General features: G+C 36.2%; 1 protein-coding gene across 1 annotated transcript in view; it reads left to right on the top strand.

Annotated features, from left to right (window-relative positions):
- Positions 1 to 18,931, top strand: part of LOC145687996 (VWFA and cache domain-containing protein 1) — a 91,329-nt gene that overhangs the window by 21,108 nt on the left and 51,290 nt on the right. The window contains exons 6-11 of the mRNA XM_081761651.1: positions 2,452 to 2,558; positions 6,952 to 7,125; positions 9,110 to 9,322; positions 11,311 to 11,538; positions 12,387 to 12,536; positions 18,201 to 18,391. Coding sequence (XP_081617777.1) covers positions 2,452 to 2,558; positions 6,952 to 7,125; positions 9,110 to 9,322; positions 11,311 to 11,538; positions 12,387 to 12,536; positions 18,201 to 18,391 — 1,063 coding nt within the window. The remainder of the gene's footprint in view (positions 1 to 2,451; positions 2,559 to 6,951; positions 7,126 to 9,109; positions 9,323 to 11,310; positions 11,539 to 12,386; positions 12,537 to 18,200; positions 18,392 to 18,931) is intronic.

Raw genomic sequence — 18,931 nt, 5'->3', positions numbered from 1 at the left:
TGAGAAACCGTTATCACGACTCACTTATCTGCTTTCGATTTCGAGCCATTTTGAAAATCGGCATTTATTTTCGCGTTTCTAAACAGCTGAAAACGGAAAGCCGCTAGGTGACTTGTGATAACGGTACCTCACACAAAATAATATTGTCTAGGGCGCTCTTGTTCCATATTTCAATTATCTTTTATGTATTTGAATATATCACATAATTACTGTAAAATTAGCGGTATTTTAATTTCGCAGGGATGAAGACTCTTAAAGAAGTATAGACCAAAGATGTGCATTTCCGCCCAAAGCATGACGTGCGGAGGATTGTTCTCAATTTCGTGATAAAACTATGGGTTTTCCTTTTCTCATATAAAGATGTTCCTATCCCACGAACTCCGATAAATAGCACATTCATGAGAAAAAAGAATGCACTTCTGAGTAGGAATGGTTGAGAAGGCCTCCAACAAAATTTTGCATGCTTCCTGCTCGCGGTTTAAGCCATTGTCTGTTAGTTCATTGATGGCTATTGGCCAGAATGCGTGCAAGCTTAAGTCGATTTTCGTGTGTTGCTGCATTGTGCACCTTGGAAATCCAAGTTCTGCAGAACGCTTTCTGGCCGACTTACAGGGTGAACTCATCACTGATGCACTAACTTCTGCACACGTTTTCTTTTGGATTGATGGACGACCAAAGCGAGGGGCATCCGAAACACTTCAAGATTTCTTTCCCCACGTGATCAAAGTCTGATGACTTGATGGCCGTTTACGAAATCAATGCATCACCTATGGCATATTTTCGTTGGTGTGCTTCCTTTCATGGACCCACACACTTGCCACAATTGGTCCTCCAAAGCGAAGTCACTCGTATTTGTCATTGTTGTTCACCAAATATGGAAAGGCGAGACAGTGAACTGGTCAGTACACAGACCTTATTCTCCTCCTTCCGCAGGCAGTTATGCGGAAGTCATGTGGCAATTCACGTAGGGAGCAGTGTTGCCATATCAATGAACAGGATGGGAGATTCAAATATTATATCTTAATATCTTACATTGTTACACGCATTTAGTTTGAATGTAAAAGGTTATTGGTCGCACTGTAGAACCGGTGAACTCTTCAAAGGTGTTTTCGGTAGCTGTTTGGTTGTTGGTTGATGGCCTGCAGAAAAGTATCTTGAAAGAGTGGTCGTCGGTAACAGAAAGGTCTGGTGGGTAAGCTGGATAAGGTAGTTTCGTATCCCAGTTAATTCAATTTTTATGCGTTCATTTGTGAGACATGTGGTCTGCCGTTGTGTGCAGAAGAATTGGTCCCTTTCGATTGACCAATGCTGGCCAATGCAGTTTTTGGTGCTTTATGTCATTTTTTGGCAATACTTCTCTGATATAATAATTTCGGCAGGGTTCAAGAAGTTGTAGTGAATGACTACACGTGCCGACTCATCCGTGGCTAAGTGGTTAGCATACGCGCCTTTGGCGCAGGAGAGCCGGATTCGATTCCCGGCGGGAGCTCATGTGGTTCGGATTCCACGTTAATCAGTAGGTCCACGTCTCACATAGCCTCGCTGCTGAAAAGGGACAAACTCAAAATCAAATCAAATCCACGTGCCGACCACCAAAAACACCATTACCTTCTTTTTTTACAGCTGCGGTTTGGGGAAGTGCTCTGGTACTTCATCGCTGTCCAGCTACTGCGCGGAACATCGTCGGTTGTCGTATAGGATTCATTTTTTATCGCATGACACAATGCGATCAAGAAATGGATCATTTTTGTTGTGAAGATGTAACGCAGAACAAACTTCGTATCTAAGAAATTTTTGGCTTTGGTTGTTCAGGTCATGAGGCGCCCATTTGCCGGGGTGTTTTGATTTTCCCATTGAGTGCAAATGTCGAAGCTCTTAAGCAGTCTCTTGAGTCATTTTGCTTTGATCATTTTCAATAATGACTCTCAATTCCTCAATCACAGAAGGACGTCCACGGTTCTCCTTATCTTTGGGGCTCTCGTCACCTTGACGAAACTTTTGGAAGTATTATTGAGCTGTACTTTCAATGATGGTCCTCTGGCCAAATGCTTGGTTGATACTGCGAGCAGTTTCTGCAGCTTTACCTCCCAATTTGAACACGTACAATAAAATTACTCGAATTAGCTTGCTTTCTATTATTACTTAAATAGCCTAAAATAAACAGAAAACATAAAGTTAAAACCAATTTCAAGAAAAGATAGAGAGAACTTTACTTTTTAAAATTGTATATTACATAACTATTGTTAAATTAAAGTTTTTCCTAAAATTATGCATCAAAGTTAAAACTAACAAAAACGTCAATTATTATTTCACCAACTTGATATAAATCTAAGCTTCTACAAATGTGTGTGAGTCTTTGACGGAAATGAACAACATGAGAATTTCGTGTTTTATAGTTTGCAATTAAAAATGTATTTTCTAATGATGCATTTTATTATTTTGTAATTTCAGGGACGTCTTCCTAGCTACTGTGCAGCCATATAGCAAGTACATTGTTGTTGTGATAGACCATGGAAACTCGCTAAGTCCACATCAGTTGGCGACAGCAAAGGCAATCGGTTAGTTTGTAACATGTTGATTCACAATATAAAAAATATTGATTTTATTTAAATTTTGTCGTGCATCATTTAATGTGTCAACACATGATTGGTAAAATTGTTGAAGCATTTCATTACACATTTTTTTTTCTTTTCGTTTCTATTGCTTTAAAATGGATGTGTATAGTATCATTAGAAAGGAAGATACGTAAAACGATAATACTTTTATGTAACCCAGCGATTCTCAAACTAGGGATCGCTTTTATTAGTGCCAGTGTTTTACGAACCACTACACTTTTCTCACTTCTTTTCGAAAAATATCATTGTACCAGTATCCTTATATATTTAAAATAATATAAAGTAAAATACCTTAATTTTATATTAGCATTAATAGAAGAAAATTCATATACATATATATATATACACATACGAGGTGCATTCGGTAAGTAACCTCCGATTGGTTAAAAATGAAACACCAAAGTAAATAAGATTTTATTATATACATATGAAAACTACTTTGCTCAATTTTTCAACTTGGTTTCCGTAAACATTCAAGCACTTGTCATATCTCTGCACTAGCTTAGAAATTGTATCAGCATAAAAATCTCCCGCCTGTGTCTTGAACAACAGTACTTTCTGTAGCCTAACCTCTGTGCCACTACTTCATATAACACAGTCCTGGGAATTTGTGGAAATTCATCGGAAAGTTTCGAGATTGTGAAACGTCGATTTTCACGAACTTTTCCGTCAATTTTCTGAACGAGTTTATCGGTGACCACTGATGGTCTGCCACTTCTCTCTTCGTCATGAATGTTTGTTCGTCTACTTTTAAATGAACGAACCCACCCATTCACTCATCACACTTGATCCATACACGACACAAAGTTCCCGATGAATAGCTGGTGCTGAATATTTTTTGCCGTAAGAAAGCGCATAACAGCTCGCACCTCGTACTTGGCGTGGTTTTCTGTGGCAGCACACATTTTGAGACGCTACAAAAGTGGAACTAGTGAACAGATAACTTTCACTCTACCACGGCTTGATGTAGACTGATCTACCACGCACTTCTGTGCAAAGATGGTAGCGCTGCCCCCACTACTTCGCGTACAGAAACTAATCGGAGGTTAGTTTCCGAACGCGCCTCGTATTTTTTTTTTTTTAACAATTCATGGCTATCAAGAGCATTTTTAGTAATAAATGTATATTACAATTTGCATAATCTCTATCATATTAAATTGTATAATCTGTACTTGATTGAGATTCCGAATTATGTGTGATACGCAGGTCAGTTGCATTTTTTTGTTTGTTTGTTTGTTTGTTTGTTTGTTTGTTTGTTTGTTTGTTTGTCTGTTTTGGATAGATGTTCAATCTAAGAAGACCACAAGGGCAGAGCTCGAGGAAAACACCTTAGGAAACTCTGGTATAACACAATGACGTACAGGACTGTAACGCTACTGGATTTCATATGCTTCCAAGGTGATACCTTTATTTCTGTTTGACAAATAGTACCGATACAGGTATCAGTGGAAAGCTTGCATTGTCAGCTACAAATGGTGGCTTCATTTTTGAATATAGTTCCCATTACGGGCAACATACTTACACCAACGCGAAACAAGGTTTTTCATGCAGTCGGCGAAGAATTGTGGTATCTGCTGGCGACACCAATGCCGAACCGCTGCTTCCACCTCCGCATCACAACTGTCGCGTTGGCCCAGAAGGTGACCCTTAAGCTTGGGGAAGAGCCAAAAGTCGCAGGGCGCAAGATCCGGACTAGAAGCAAGATGAGGAAGAATGTCAACAAACACTTTGCCAGCAGATGGGACAACTTTGAATTTTATTGGCGGAGGAGAGGACGTGTGCCGGTACTTCATTGACTGATGCTTCGTTTCCGGGTCGTAATGGTGTATCCACGACTCGTCGCCGGCGATGAATGTTCCTAGGCTCAATCTTCCGCAGTCAGAAATTCAATGACAGCCTGCTGTTTCAATCGGACGCCACCACTGGATGCCATGGATTTCTCCATTACTCTGGAACGAGAAGAAATAGGAAAGCGAAACAAGTGGCATTCTATAGCTTAAACATCAATGCAGATAAACAGTTCAGAATGTTTGTACAACTATTGGCCTAATACTGGGCTTGTAGGTTTACTTTCTGAATCACCCTCATTCATACCCGTTCATGATTTTGAGTAGGCAGTGAGAACGAACAAAAGCAGTTGTCTTCGTCGTCCCCTGCCCATCTAAATACCGCTTCTTCCTATCTGCTTGCCTGTTCTATGATATTAGATATATCATGATCATAAGTATTTTGCCGTCACTGGCCTCAAATCACTGTGTTTCTACCGTAATATTTCAGTTTGACGTAAAATTACTCTCTGTGTGCTCTCCTTCCTCTCAGGTTCAATTTTCATTATATTTGTAATAAACTATTTCTTTTCCTTCATCCAATGTGTTAACTACAGTAAAGGTCGAATAATTCAATTGAATGTTCCCATATGACCCTGCGTTATCAAGTAAAGATACTTTTTTCTTTTTTTTTTTTAATTTTACAGATTTTCTACAAATACAATATAGTATATAAACTACAATACTTTTTTGAAAAAAAAAGTAAAACTACTTATTCCTACGTTAATGAAAGGAGGAAACAACCGATTTAAACTTATTTTTAAACACCACAATCCTCAAGTTATTGAATTGCACCTGCAGGGGATTGTGATGTGTAAAAGTAAGTGTAAACCGGTTGTTTCCTCCTTACATTAATATATATGAAATCACAGTCCTCTAAAGGTGTTCTCAATATATGGACACTGGATTGTCCAAGCACAGCAGCTTAGGCTGTGGTACAAGCCATGTGGTCTGAGTGGAGAGCACCGGAGTGAGAGAGTATTTGGCTGTTCTGGGAAACAGAGTGGGTGACGTATCGGTTAACGTATCGGCACGATATGCCGGAAATCTCGGGTACGAGTCACGGTCCAGTCAAATCACTTTTTTATTCTTTGTAAGTTACGTATTACTACAATGTATACATACTACTACTAATATCCATTTTTTTTATTGTGTACTTTTTTTTAATTGTGTATTGACTCTTCGGAAAATTACTGTAGGCAGAGCTGTTCTATTTTATTCCTATTTTGACGCCAGTTTCCTGCGATCACTTTACCCATACCATATTTTGCTGCATTGTGTATTATGGTTTCGCCTCGGTCAGGTGCGTGGGGCGACCTCGAATTTTATTCTAACAGAAACCAACTTCTTTATTTTATTTTTAGCTCCCACTTTCAATGCAATACTCGGACTAAACTCACTGCAATATGAAACAGATATAGAGTCAGGTGTTATATAAACAATCAGAACTTGACTGGAAATCTCAGGAAGGATGAAATATGTCTAAATTTCTGAAGTACGTACAGAACTGTCCAATGTTGTTTGAACTCATAATAATGTAATTGAATTTGAAAGCATACCGTTTGTTAGCTAATCAGGTCTTTTTTTTTTTATTTTATTTTTTGCTTGGTTATACTGAGCATCGGTTTATCAAGACCACTGCATTACCATTTCCTTTCTCATATTTATATTCGGTATTCTTTCCTTAATTTGTTATCACTTTCTCCAGTTAAATTTCTCCATTCTGTATTACTTACATTTCAAACACTAGCTGTCATTTTTCGTTGCACTTCAGTGCTTCGTACGCTACAGTGCTATGTACAAAATATGCTGCATAGTAAATAGTTATCACGATAGTCACCCTAAAGTGTAGGATTATTACACTACGTATTTCTCTTGTTTTTAGTGTCCATTTTCAGCGTGAGGATGTACAGGGGACAAATTTGTAATTTAACATCTGGACCACATGACTCCTATCAAGAATCTAACTCAGCGTGTACATTCACATACTAAATTTTGTTATCTGTAAATCCTACTGTAAATCAATTCATGTAGGACATATAAAGCTGTAATCAGCCCTGGAAGTTAGTGATCATGAAGCAACTACTTTTCAGTGCATGGTCCACTTATTTGCTTACTTTTCGTAGGCTGCAGGTGTGTAGTAGTTATCAGTGTGTAGAATGAGCCTTCTTGTGTGTGTGCACCAATTATTTTTCATTTTGACATTAGGAAAATTATATTTCATGAATTATACCTTGTCTATTGTACTTTCCAGCTAAAGTGGATGCCCATATATGAAATTTCGTTCGTCGATAATGCCTTGAGACAAGTTAGAAACAACTTTCTGAGTGCACAGTTCTATAAGTCAAAAATGAGATTATAGGACGTTGTACTTAAATCGACTGAACTCACTCTGAAGTTTTTGAAAGAAAATTTTTATAGACTGGTATCTACTTTTAATGGCGACAATATTTTTGGTAAAGACTTACAAAATATTGTTATCAATTGTGTTTTAATTTCTGTAACAATAGGTAAACACGTGATAGCTACGTTGTCCTACCACGACAAAGTGGGGCTCATAGGATTGGCCGAATCAGCTTCATATCCAGGAGATGAAGAATGTTTGCAGAGGACGATGGCATTTGCAACTCACGAAACAAAATTTCATTTCTCGAGATATATAGATGGTTTAACAAAATCTAAAGGTATGTATTTCCAAAAATTAGTTCGATTACTTAATGTTTCGCAGTCATGAGCTGTAAGTTAATGAGGACTGAGTTTCACGCTGGAAGTGAACTCTGGCCCACGCTTACTAAAGTTTGGATACTTGAGAGCCCCAGTAGGTTTAGTGAATTTGTCTATATTGAAAAAATAAATAAATAAATAAATAAACAAACTCAATTCATGGCTCAGTGTCTCAGCAATAAATTGCTAATCGTTTGAGTGTACAGTCGCAGCTTTGATTCCAGTTTCTGTTGATTTTTTCCCTCCCTAATTTCTCTCTGTAGGTTGGTGCAGACATCTAGGGTCCATACCGTTCAGAAAATAAGAATAATTTACTGGAGGGTGAATGTCGACAATTGCAATTTTTTTTGAGAAACAGCTGTGATGACTAAGTGTTGTAAATCTGTAATTATTAACTCCATAACGTGGAGATACATGCCTCGGATACAAACCTGTGTAGTAGTTCAGATTAACCGAATCATTCCAGTTCAACTTTCGAAAACAAGGATAGTAATTTTATTCATATTTCAGTAACAACTCAACAGTATGGCTTAGTACATGATTCAGTTTTAAAAAATGGGAGCGAGAAAGTTGGTGGCTTTTATTTTTTATTTTATCCCATTTTAATTCCCATTTTTGTATTTAAAAAGAAAAGAAATAAGTAAGCTTCTAAATACAGTTAATCTGTCAATGAAGTAGTGACATTTCGCATTTCATTTTCTATGTCTTCCCTTGAGAAAAGATTGTACGGACACTTCTGTGTTAAAATTATTCGAAAATTTTAATCTAAAACGTAAACTCATATGCTTAAAGAAGCAAGAAACAGTATGTAAACATTGTGTAAAATTCATTAAGACTAAGTTGCTTTTAGATGATAGAGTAGTTTTATAACTAAAATGCTAGTGGCAGTGACCGAGCTGCTTTTGAGGACCAGTGGCATTTTGATCACTAAGCTCTTTTTATTAGAGAGTTTTCTCGATCAGTGTTACTGTTCATTTTATTTATTTATTTTTAAGATAAATGGAACAGATTCCATAAAATATTTCTTTACATTTAATACAATGTGCTAAATGCTTATTGATCGTTAAGATAATAAAAAAATAACCATTATTTTAGAAGAAATGAGCACAGTGAAACATCCATTAGCGGACTTCTTTGTCCGGGGAAAGGTATTTATTATAGAACTGAACCCTTCCTTTTACGGACAATTTCAAATGCGAACACAGACAGTTTTTCTTTTCTTTATTTATTTATTTATTTTTTTTTTTTTTTTTTCAGAGCTTCAGTAACCTCTTAGTAACAAACAAAAATTGTTTTCTGTTCATACATACAGTATTGAGCGCAGTGAAGGAAAGAAGTTCACCGTTAATCGTTGTGACAATGAAGCCCTACGATTGACCCATCAGTTACAAGCAAATTTCGAACAGAAACTAATTTCTGCAGAACGTACACCATAGACAACTATTGCAAACTTATCCCCCCCCCCCAAAAAAAAATCATAAATCGTCATAGTCGGTGAGTCCTGTCTACGTTTTCAATGTTTTATGATAATATTGCATTTTCTTGTAGCGTTGGTTTTAGTACAAACTGTATGCAAATAATTTGATTTTTACAAGGGAATGACACGTACTTCAGTTTAAAATTACCACATTACATGCCCATGTAATCACATCCCCCAACCCCCTTTTTACGGACAAATACTCAAATACCGTTAGTGTCCGCTATTCATAGGTTTCATTATATTTCCACAAAGTAGAAACACTACTATATAATCGAATTTATGTTGCAACCCACAATAATTGAAACCGTATCTGGTCTGCCATTGCGTACGTTGTGGTGAAACCACCTACACCTTCGGAAGTTCGTATCGCTTGAAACTATTTAATTGTCTCTTGATCTTTACAAATAAATCGTAGTTTAAATTGCTTGTGTAAATTGACTTATTTTTTATTTCTTTTTTATCAGGTCCAACAAATCATTCACTTGGCTTCAAACATGCATTTGAAATGATACAAAGTACGTTATTGGGAACAAATACATCAGAAGCACTTATAGTGTATATCAGCAGAGGCCTGTTGACATCTCTGGCAGATGCAAAAGTTGTCTTAGCTACAATTGCTCAAGAACATCAAAAGGGAGATTATTCCGTAGTAATTAATACGTATGCGGTCATTGATGGTAAGGTTTGATTTAGGTTACAGGCTTACTTAAATAATATCATACTGCAGAATTTCTTAATATAGTTATGAAGTCAGTTGACAGTGTACTTTTCCGTCTTATTAGTGGTAAAAATATTAATGCATTCATCTTTGTCTTTGTGTTCTGTTATATAAATAGTTACTTAGCCTTGTTATAGATTAATAAAATATGTCATTTAGATATTTGAAGGAAATTTTAAATTGCTACACCACATATAAATTATACGCAAAAGCGTCATTTTGTCCTGTAGTCGATATGTTATGTAAGGTATATGAAAACATGTTTAGGATTAGATTGTAGGAGAAAATGATTAGAGTAGTTTTACTGTAGTATTGTAGTATTGATATTAAGACATATTGAATAGTAATATTATTGAAAGAAAATTAAGTAGTCTACATGTATTTTTAGGAGTTTTTTAAATATTGTAAATAAAACAAAATCGAATACTTAACTGAAAGCCGTCAGCAGTGTAAGTTTTCATATGGTTTAATTAATAATTACTACATTGTGATCCTATTTCATTACTCAGTTTATTTTAGTATCTTCAGTTGTTTGATGCTGTGTACAGGGTTCTTACAAAGGACCCCACTCAGAGCGTATGAAAATACGGTTTCCGTTAAATTGGCTGGTATTGCAGTATGTTGTGTGTTTTGGTCCTCTGATAAAAAGTCTCAATGGGCACAAAGCCCGGAAATCTCACATTTTCGAGTTATCCACTGATTATTATCGTCACTTAAAGACATACGCTCCCTCATAAACTAAAAATAATAATTAGATCAACACTTTATCTATAAAGTATAAACAACTCTCTCTACGGTATACTAGGGATTTTTGGGTCGCTGATTCCTAATCCGAGGTCGGTTAACCTCCATCGTAATGTAATGTTCAAGGTCATTTGAAGGTCAAATCGAGAGGAAACGTTACAAAAATCTGAATCAAAACTACTGGATCCGATCGTTATTATTATTTTCGACAAAGTCATTTCAACGTCATACTTGAAAACCCGTCAGAAAAATCTGCCAAAATTCATAGATAGGATTTTAGAGTAGCTGATTCCGAATCCGAGGTCGGTGTTAATCGAATTTACAATTAATATTGTCCATTTAGTTTTCCAGTCAGTCATTTGCAGTGTCTTCTTCTCCAATAAAGATTTGTTCTTCATCTCACATCTCATCATTCTTGAATATGTGAGTTCACCTTCATGTCCATCGTTCTTCACATTACGATTACCAGCATCTTGTATGTATTCCAGTAGAGATCGACTAGGGTATTTGATTTGTTGTTGATGTCGAGCCCATCCTAAAAACCATAGGACATTGGCTACATGTGCACAACAACTTTGTGTCGCAGCACCGGACTTACAAGTGCAATAATACCCTAATATCGGACCATCTCTACTTCCATGGTCGGCAATTCGTCACCATTTGTTTTGCAGTAGGAGTGATTCCGATTCTTTGAAAGTTTCTTTTTCAACTACACTAAAAGCCTATATGAATTTTGTTAGGTTTTTCGACAGTTTTCAAATTTGACCTTGAAATGTCCTTGTCGGGTGAAGAAAATGACAATCGGATTCAGCGACTTAAAAAACATTTATGTACTTTTTGTCCTGATTTCTGTAATATTCCCTCTCGATTTGACCTTCAAATGACCTTGAACCAGATATTCCATTGATGTGTATTAACTTAAAGACCTCGTAAAATTTATTCAGCCGCTCAAATAGCAATTCTTTAGTTAGTTTACGTGTTTTCTTATCCAGTGTTATTAGCCAAGCCTTTATTTAACTCGTTCTTCATTATTGAATTTTTATCTTATTAAATGCTGCAATTCAGGGAAAATAGTTTGTCTGGCACCTGGAAATCAGGGGGGGGGGGGAATAAAATAAAAATTATATTGTAAGAAGCCTGTATGTAATGATTTGTATGAACATTTTTGTTTAATGGGATAATATATCCTTGTTTTATCGCCAGATGAAAAACCAATCCTGCTGGAGAAACACTTTCTACAAGACATAGCCGACCAGAACTTTAAAAAGTATAACATTTCGGGACCGTTACGGATTAAGAAAGGTGTAATGCAGTCAGTGAACTCCACAAAGAATTTAAGTGTTACAGTGGGGCAGTTTTACTCTGTGCTTAATATGTCGGCAAAGAATGAACCAACATTTTCGTTGCCGTATTGGGATAGCATAGGAAGAGGTAAGGAACTAAAGTTCTGATTCTAATTAGTGCATGAAATATAGTTTGAACTGAATCCATTTAATACTGTAGAGTATATTTATTTATTTTGTTTCTTTTTAATATGCTACGTCGTATCGTTGTGTTTATCCAAACCGTTGTTTTAGTCTTTCTTTTTGAAAGCAGTTTTTGCCCAATTATCTCACTGAGCTTGATTTAAGGAACTGAAGTAGAGGGATAGATCAAGAATTATTAGGAATGCTGCGTTGTAAGTTATAAATCGGTTTCGCATCGTTCTGCTGAAAATTGTGTACTGCAGGTAGAAAATATTGGAAGTGTCAAATAGGGAAACTTTTTCTAAAATTTTTCTTTACAAAGTTTTCTAGAACTTGAAGAGATAGTCAAACTTTGCAATCGTGAATAGTATACTGCTAACTTTTTTTTTCGTATCCTGCAAAATTACTTTCGTACACCTTCAGTGTTTTCTTGTGATGGGTCCCGTATTTTTAATTAAAGAAATGTATTAATAATGTAGCAGCTTTAGAAATGGTTTGGTTTGATTTATTATTTTATGTAATGAAAAAAAAAAAAAAAAAATTCAGGAGATTTCATACCTATTGTGGTAACTTTCAGATGTATTTAGGATCAGTCTTGTAGACTGGAGTCTGTAATTATAATTTTTCTCTTACGGGATCTCAAAGTCAAAATTGCATCTTTTTCAATTTCTTGTCAGAATGAAATTGGATAATAACTATAATAAAACAAAGTTTATCATAATGAATAATTTCCACTTTGTATATTTTTCTCACTTTTAACAAGTTTTGCATTTGTTTTATTTTATTTATTTATTTATTTATTTATTTATTCAGGAGTTGTCATCAGTGTTAGCCAACCGTGCTTTCGTGTTGATAGCATCGTAGGGGTTGTTGGTATGGATTTGCACTTGAGTGATATTGTCGAAGATATAACCTACTTCAATGGCTTTGGAACCTCGTATGCCTTCATGATAAACAAAGAAGGTAAGAAAACCGTTCTTAATATTCACTACTTATCTAACTCTTATGGATTAATGCACTCGTAGATTACTCTCCTCAGGAACAGTATCTCGTTATTGGATTATGTCTTGTGTCGAACCAATCTAGTTTGAATTATTATTATCCGCCTCCTGAATATCCTGTTTTATATTGTATTATATTGTTGTTTTTTTGTTCTTTCCAAAAGTCTCTTTCCCCTAGGCTTCCCGATTATTACTGAGCTCCCTCGTATGGTTAGCATACATGCCTTCGGTGCGGGAGACGCAGGTTCGTTTCCCGATGCTAGCGCATGTGTTCGGATCCGTGTTAAGTTGTTGGTTCATGTCTTGTATAGCCTTGGTGGTAGACGGGACTCTAAACTCCAAATCAATGGACAGAGGTACTTTCAATTTCTTCGATATAAAAGGTTTTGTTTGTTGTAGTGATGTTAACTTTATACCCCACAATTGAGGCGCTGAATGGCAAAATGGCGTAACTTTTTTTATTTATTTATTTATTTTTATTTTTATTTATTTATTTATTTATTTATTTATTTATTTATTTATTTTTTGTTAATGAGATTAAGTCATTTCCGTGAACTTGAAACCATAACCTGTTGGATGGCAAAGTTGCGTATCTCAGAGTTAGAAGACTAGGCCACAGGTCAAAAGATGGCAGCGCAAAGAACCGATATTGTCCCCTTTTTCTCTAGCGATTCTAAGAAAAGTCTCAACATCTCACAGTGTCTCAAAACTGAGTTACGCCATTTTGCCATCCAATGCCTCAATTAATCAATCTACATCTTATTTTCTAATTGATTTCTCCTTTGCTAGCGCTACACCTAACCATTTACATACACTCATCTCTTCATTATTATTGATTAAATGTTTCCGTGCATACCATTTTGGCTTATTATTGTGTACTTCACTTTCAAGGCAATATCCGTACACATAGTCAGGAAGATATTCTCGCTTTCTTCCAGTGACCCCACATTGTCTAGTCTATTCAGTGCTAGTCAGCTTTGCTGCTTCGTTTTTCTGATATATATATAATCATTTTGGTTTAAACCAGCTGGTTAAAAAAAAAAAAAAAAAAAAAAAAGAAACTGGTTTTAAAAAAAGCTTTAAATCGTATGAACTTCATGGTGACGTTTCCATATATTAAACCATCTGCATTAGTTTTATCTCCTTTTCACCTTTTAATCACGGCGTCCCATGTTCAATTCTCGGTCGAACCAACCATTCTTTCAAGTGTAAACCAAGTAGAGGCTCGGATTTCACTTTAAGCGCTACTTGAGTAAGTCTTCTTCTTACCTCGGTATTACATAAGGATGTTAAGCCTAAAAACACGAAACCAAACCAAATTGTATGACTGAATGCCTGTTTTATAAGCAAGCCAAGGTTGCTAAAATATATTGGTAGAAATTGGCAAAAATTATCGATTGCCTATGTAGCTTCCAACATTAGCTTGGATTGGACTTTCAGTTTTAATTTAATTGAATGATATCTACATACTAAATTTGTAATTTAATACCTCAATTTTAGCGTACTGATTATGATACGTTGACCATAAAATTTTACATGCCAAACAATAAAGTAATAACAGGATTCTGCCAGTGGCTAAGGCGGGAGTTTCCCGATTTATATATATAATTCTGTATAATGGTTTCATTCGTGCAACTGTTTATCTTTTTGAAGTGACTCATGACAATTATATTAACAAGTATGTAGAAGATCAGTACAACGTATTTTTATCCGGAGTCCTTCGTGAGTGAGTTGGCAGACTGTGGCCAATTAGTTCCGAATTCGAATCCAAATGAGAACAGTTTCTCTCGGATTTAAGCCGAGAAGCGGTTTGGATTCCGCTTTAAGGTTATACGACCCTCGTTGTTGCATAATAACACCAAGGCGAAATAAACTTATTTCTGTCCATATGTAATATAAATACATAGAGCAAATTATTTAAACCAAGAAAACCGGGTTTAAACCAAAAAAACCTGTTTTTTTTTCAATAAAAAACATGGTTTTTCTCAACCCTGAACGAGAATAAGGCATTCATTTGCGCTAGACCTTAGTAGAGTGAAAAAATTTGCTTCCTATTCGCACGATACTACATGTTGTTTTACTAAGACATATTTTCGCCAGTGTAGAATCCCTGGTTTGATTTCAGCTCGCACCAAATGAGCTTTGTGGTGGACAAACCGCTTGTTCTTACTTGTGCGTCAGCAACCAACTGTCACAGCCACAGCATACAACGGATCTGTTTTCTTGAATTTCCTCCGTTTCTTGCCACGTTCTTCATTTCATCACGCCGTTCATTAATCATCAACACCGTCTCCCATAGCTTCAGACCGTCATCCTGAGACATTAAACTAAGAAGGGTCTTCACTAGGTGTACAGTCTTCTTGGGAATTCCGGGTTCTTTAAAGATGTTACATAGCGTCTTTAGCCGTTTCTTCATGTCCCACTTTTGTCTCTAGTATCTATCCAAGCTCCCTCGTTGCTCAATGGTTAGCATACGCACCTTTGGCATGGGAGACTCGGGCTTGATTTCCGACGGGAACTCATGTCGTACAGATTCCATGTTAAGCTATAGGTCTACGTCTCATAACCTTGCTGCTGAAAGGGCTGCCAAACTGAAATCAAATCAAAAATCAAATATAGTATCTAACTAACTAACTAACTCTATGGCCTATGGAACCCGGAGGTTCAGTGCCGCGTTCACAAAGGCTCTCCACTGACTTCTATCCTTAGCTAATTGCATCCAGTTTCTACTTTGTATTCCTATCTCTGCGAGATCCATCTTAATATTGTCCTCCCATCTGCGCCTAGGTCTTCCTAATGGTCGTTTTCCTATGGGTCTACCAGTCAAGACTTTGAAAGCGTTTCTACTTTCTTCCATTCTAGCTACATGACCTGCCCACCTAAGCCTCCTAGACTTGACGACCCTAACAATGTTGGGTAAACCGTATAGAGACCATCAGTATCTATGTAATGAATATTTTATTCGGTGCTAACCTATTAAATCTGAATTTACACTGATGGTCTCTGAGTACTAAGAACTTTGGAGAAGATATTAGGCATGTTGCTAATAGCGATAGGTGCCTCGATAATTAATTATTGCTGTTTGTTTTAATTCCTTTCTTAAATATTAGTATTATTACCAGTTCCTTTCATTCTTTCGAAATTCTCTCTTTCTGCCATATTAAGCAGACAAATTTGTGGATCTCTTGGATTAAGGGGATATATCCGGCACTGAGGAGTTCGACTGAGAAAAATACTCAGCTGATTTATGTTCCTTTATTTTTTAAAACTGATCGTGTCTAGCAGAGTGTGAAATTACAACAGTCGAGGTGGGGGTGGGGGGAGATTGGAGTGTTAAAACAAATAATAAAGAAAAAAACTGCACACTGGAATATTTTAGCATTGAGAGTTTACATGTTTGAACATTCATAATTATTAAACTATGTGAGATTAAGGAACCGCTAACCACTAGTTTACTCATTAATTACATATGACATACATGTTAATTATGTGAATAAGATTAATTAATTTGCAGATTTCTCACAATAGTGTCACTTTATTCATCAGCGCTAAATTACTAGTCGAAGTTTTTTCGAAAATCTTAAGGAGGGAGAATTCCCCTACCAGGATTTCGCACTGTGGTCTCTAGTTGTTGCAGCTCCTCAGACAGGGCTTTCATAATTTTCCTTGCATACCACATATATATTTATAATAGGCCATCGAAATACCATTTATATCCTGAACCGCGTTCAGTCTAGGCTGCTGTCCTTTACTGATTCTACTTACGCCTTTTATAGATATTTTAAGTTTTTCTTTTTGCTGTTTTCTTCTGTTTCTGGTCTTACATTTCACTTTTTTTCGGCTAAAATCACAAGCAGCTACACAGTAGTTACAGTTCAACGAGCGTCATAGGAATAAAAGAAAGTTAAGATACGTCTAAGATGGACAGGAGACGTCACACGCATAGAATAGCACATGGATAAGGTACTGCATAAAGTGGTTGTGAAGTGTAGGAAAAAGACTTCTGGATAAATCAAGAAGCGAAGCGAATGTGAAAAACACGTAGTACATGGTTATAAGCCACCGAGACATTCCCTTAACATTAATTTACTGCTGATCATGAGATTAGAATAAGAAAGAGAAATCGTAAATTCGTCCCACAGACAAGGGCGTTCAGCTAAGAAACAGTACTCAGATGAATTAGAGTGAAAAAATTGGTGAATTGATTAAAATGGGTACACACGATTCTTGCGCACCGCCAAGTCCCTCTCGGTACAATCAAGGCGCAAACAAGAGAAGAATTGTTAGGCTTTAGTGTTAGTTACTGCTTTGGAATTGCAGTTCAGTATGCACGCGGTCATCAAATGCTCTACCATATACAGTAGTATGCTGGACAATTTTCTGGACACAATATTTATGTGTCATACATACGGAGAACGTTACCTGGACTTTGTCGGAAAATGTCGCCCGAACTTCAGGAATACCTTTTTAGTAATAATAATAATAATAATAATAATAATAATAATAATAATAATAATAATAATAATAATAATAATGGATTAAAAGTAGCTAGAGCTCTGTGCTTCGCACAAGTCCAAAGGATAAATCTTTATTTTGAAAACTTTGATACTTGAAAAGGCGACTTGAAAAGATACAACGAAACAGTAGAAACACTGTTAAAATATCGTTTGCTAACCGTGTGGTACAGTCCGCAACATAAAACCTGCAACACGAGCATGTAAGTTTATTGTGAAACGACGAAGTCTTTTGCTCCACAATAAGTGTGCAGGGGAGGACGCCAAGGTTTCTCCTGGCGTGATTCGTGCCACTTAGACGCTTGTCGATTCCCTGCGCATAGTTTCACAATAAACATACATGCTCATGTTGCAGGTTTTTTCTGCGGACTGTACATAGGCAACAAATTTTGGAAGAAAAGTTGAGTAACTGCTAGAAATCAAATATCCTATGTTGTCTATTAATGTTTGTTGTTTAGGCACGTTACGACGTGAATATTTAGGTCAGATTTGGGAAGCTTGTTTAGAATTTCGAGAATAATGGCTTCCAAAAGTTATTATTTCAGTTTTGGCAGATTTAGATCGGAAAAGATGCAGTTATCGAGTTACGTTAATGTGAACTTTTAACCTGACCATTAGAATTGTGCTATTCACTTTCCGAAGTTCTTGCTTTACTATTATTATCTTTATCTTTGTCTACCCAAAGGTCTCTTTCCCAAGGGATTCTCAACTAGAATTCTACACGCCTTGCGCATTTGAGCGATGTGTCCCGTCCATCTTAATTTTTATAGTCTAATATTCAGTGACCATTACATGTGGTATAAATTTCTCCATCGACCCATTGTTTCTTTTCTGTTTTTGCATCAAGTATTTTCGGATATCATAAACTACTATTCTCTTCAAGTTAGCAACTTCATTCATACAACATAATGAGCATTATTTTTGCTTTCAGTTCTGAATATTGTGATTCATTCTAAAATGTACATTGCATTTGATTTGTCTTTTAAATGTAGTTTCCTATTGAAATTCAGTAAAAGTGTTTGGTCCATGGTATTGGTTTAGATTATTGTGCTTGCTGTTGATACCTTTCATTGCCTTTTTATTTATGTATTAATTTTTGATGTGGTTTTCAGGTTTTGTTCTAATGCATCCCACTTTCACTCGGCCAAGCATTGCTGGGGAGCAGCCGATGCCAACTGATATAATTCATTTGGAGAACGTTGTAGATTTTGGTAGGATTCGGGATTTAATTTTGCATAACATCAGTGGACAAGCGTCGACTACGGTGCGAAGAAAGCGTAACGGTCATGATAGAGATGATGTGGTAAATATAAATTATTATTATTATTATTAGTTGTTGTAGCAGGTGATTCTTAGTCACGTGTTTTCTATGTATTTGTGGTACTGGAGTACATTCCAGGATGTGATTCCCGTGAATATATATATATATATATATATATATATATATATATATATATATATATATATATATATATATAAAACTCTTGAAGACGTTATCAAGTTAGGGCCAAAGTTAAAGAAAAGTAAGGTAAGGTAATCGCGTTGTTGCCACTTAACCAAAGGAAAGGCCAAGCAGTTGAACATCGCTGAACAGCCGGTAATATCAAATATATTCCATCCTGAGGAGTGGCGAGCTAAAGCGCGCTCCTTGGCTCCCAGTACGTAAAAGGAAGTTGGAACACTGTCTTAAAAACCCTTAAGTCGTCTATTTCACCATAACTAATGCCATATTTATTTACTTTTGCGGCTAGCTTTTTTAATTGATTTCACTGTGATAAGTTGTGTTTGAAGTTGAAAAACTTTTATATTTTTATAATTATTTGAAGAAATATGTACCAAAGTA

The sequence above is a fragment of the Thermobia domestica genome, chromosome 6 (genome assembly GCF_964235325.1).
Source record: "Thermobia domestica chromosome 6, izTheDome1.hap1.1, whole genome shotgun sequence".
Taxonomy (NCBI): domain Eukaryota; kingdom Metazoa; phylum Arthropoda; class Insecta; order Zygentoma; family Lepismatidae; genus Thermobia; species Thermobia domestica.
This window is presented reverse-complemented; position numbering and strand designations above follow the sequence as displayed.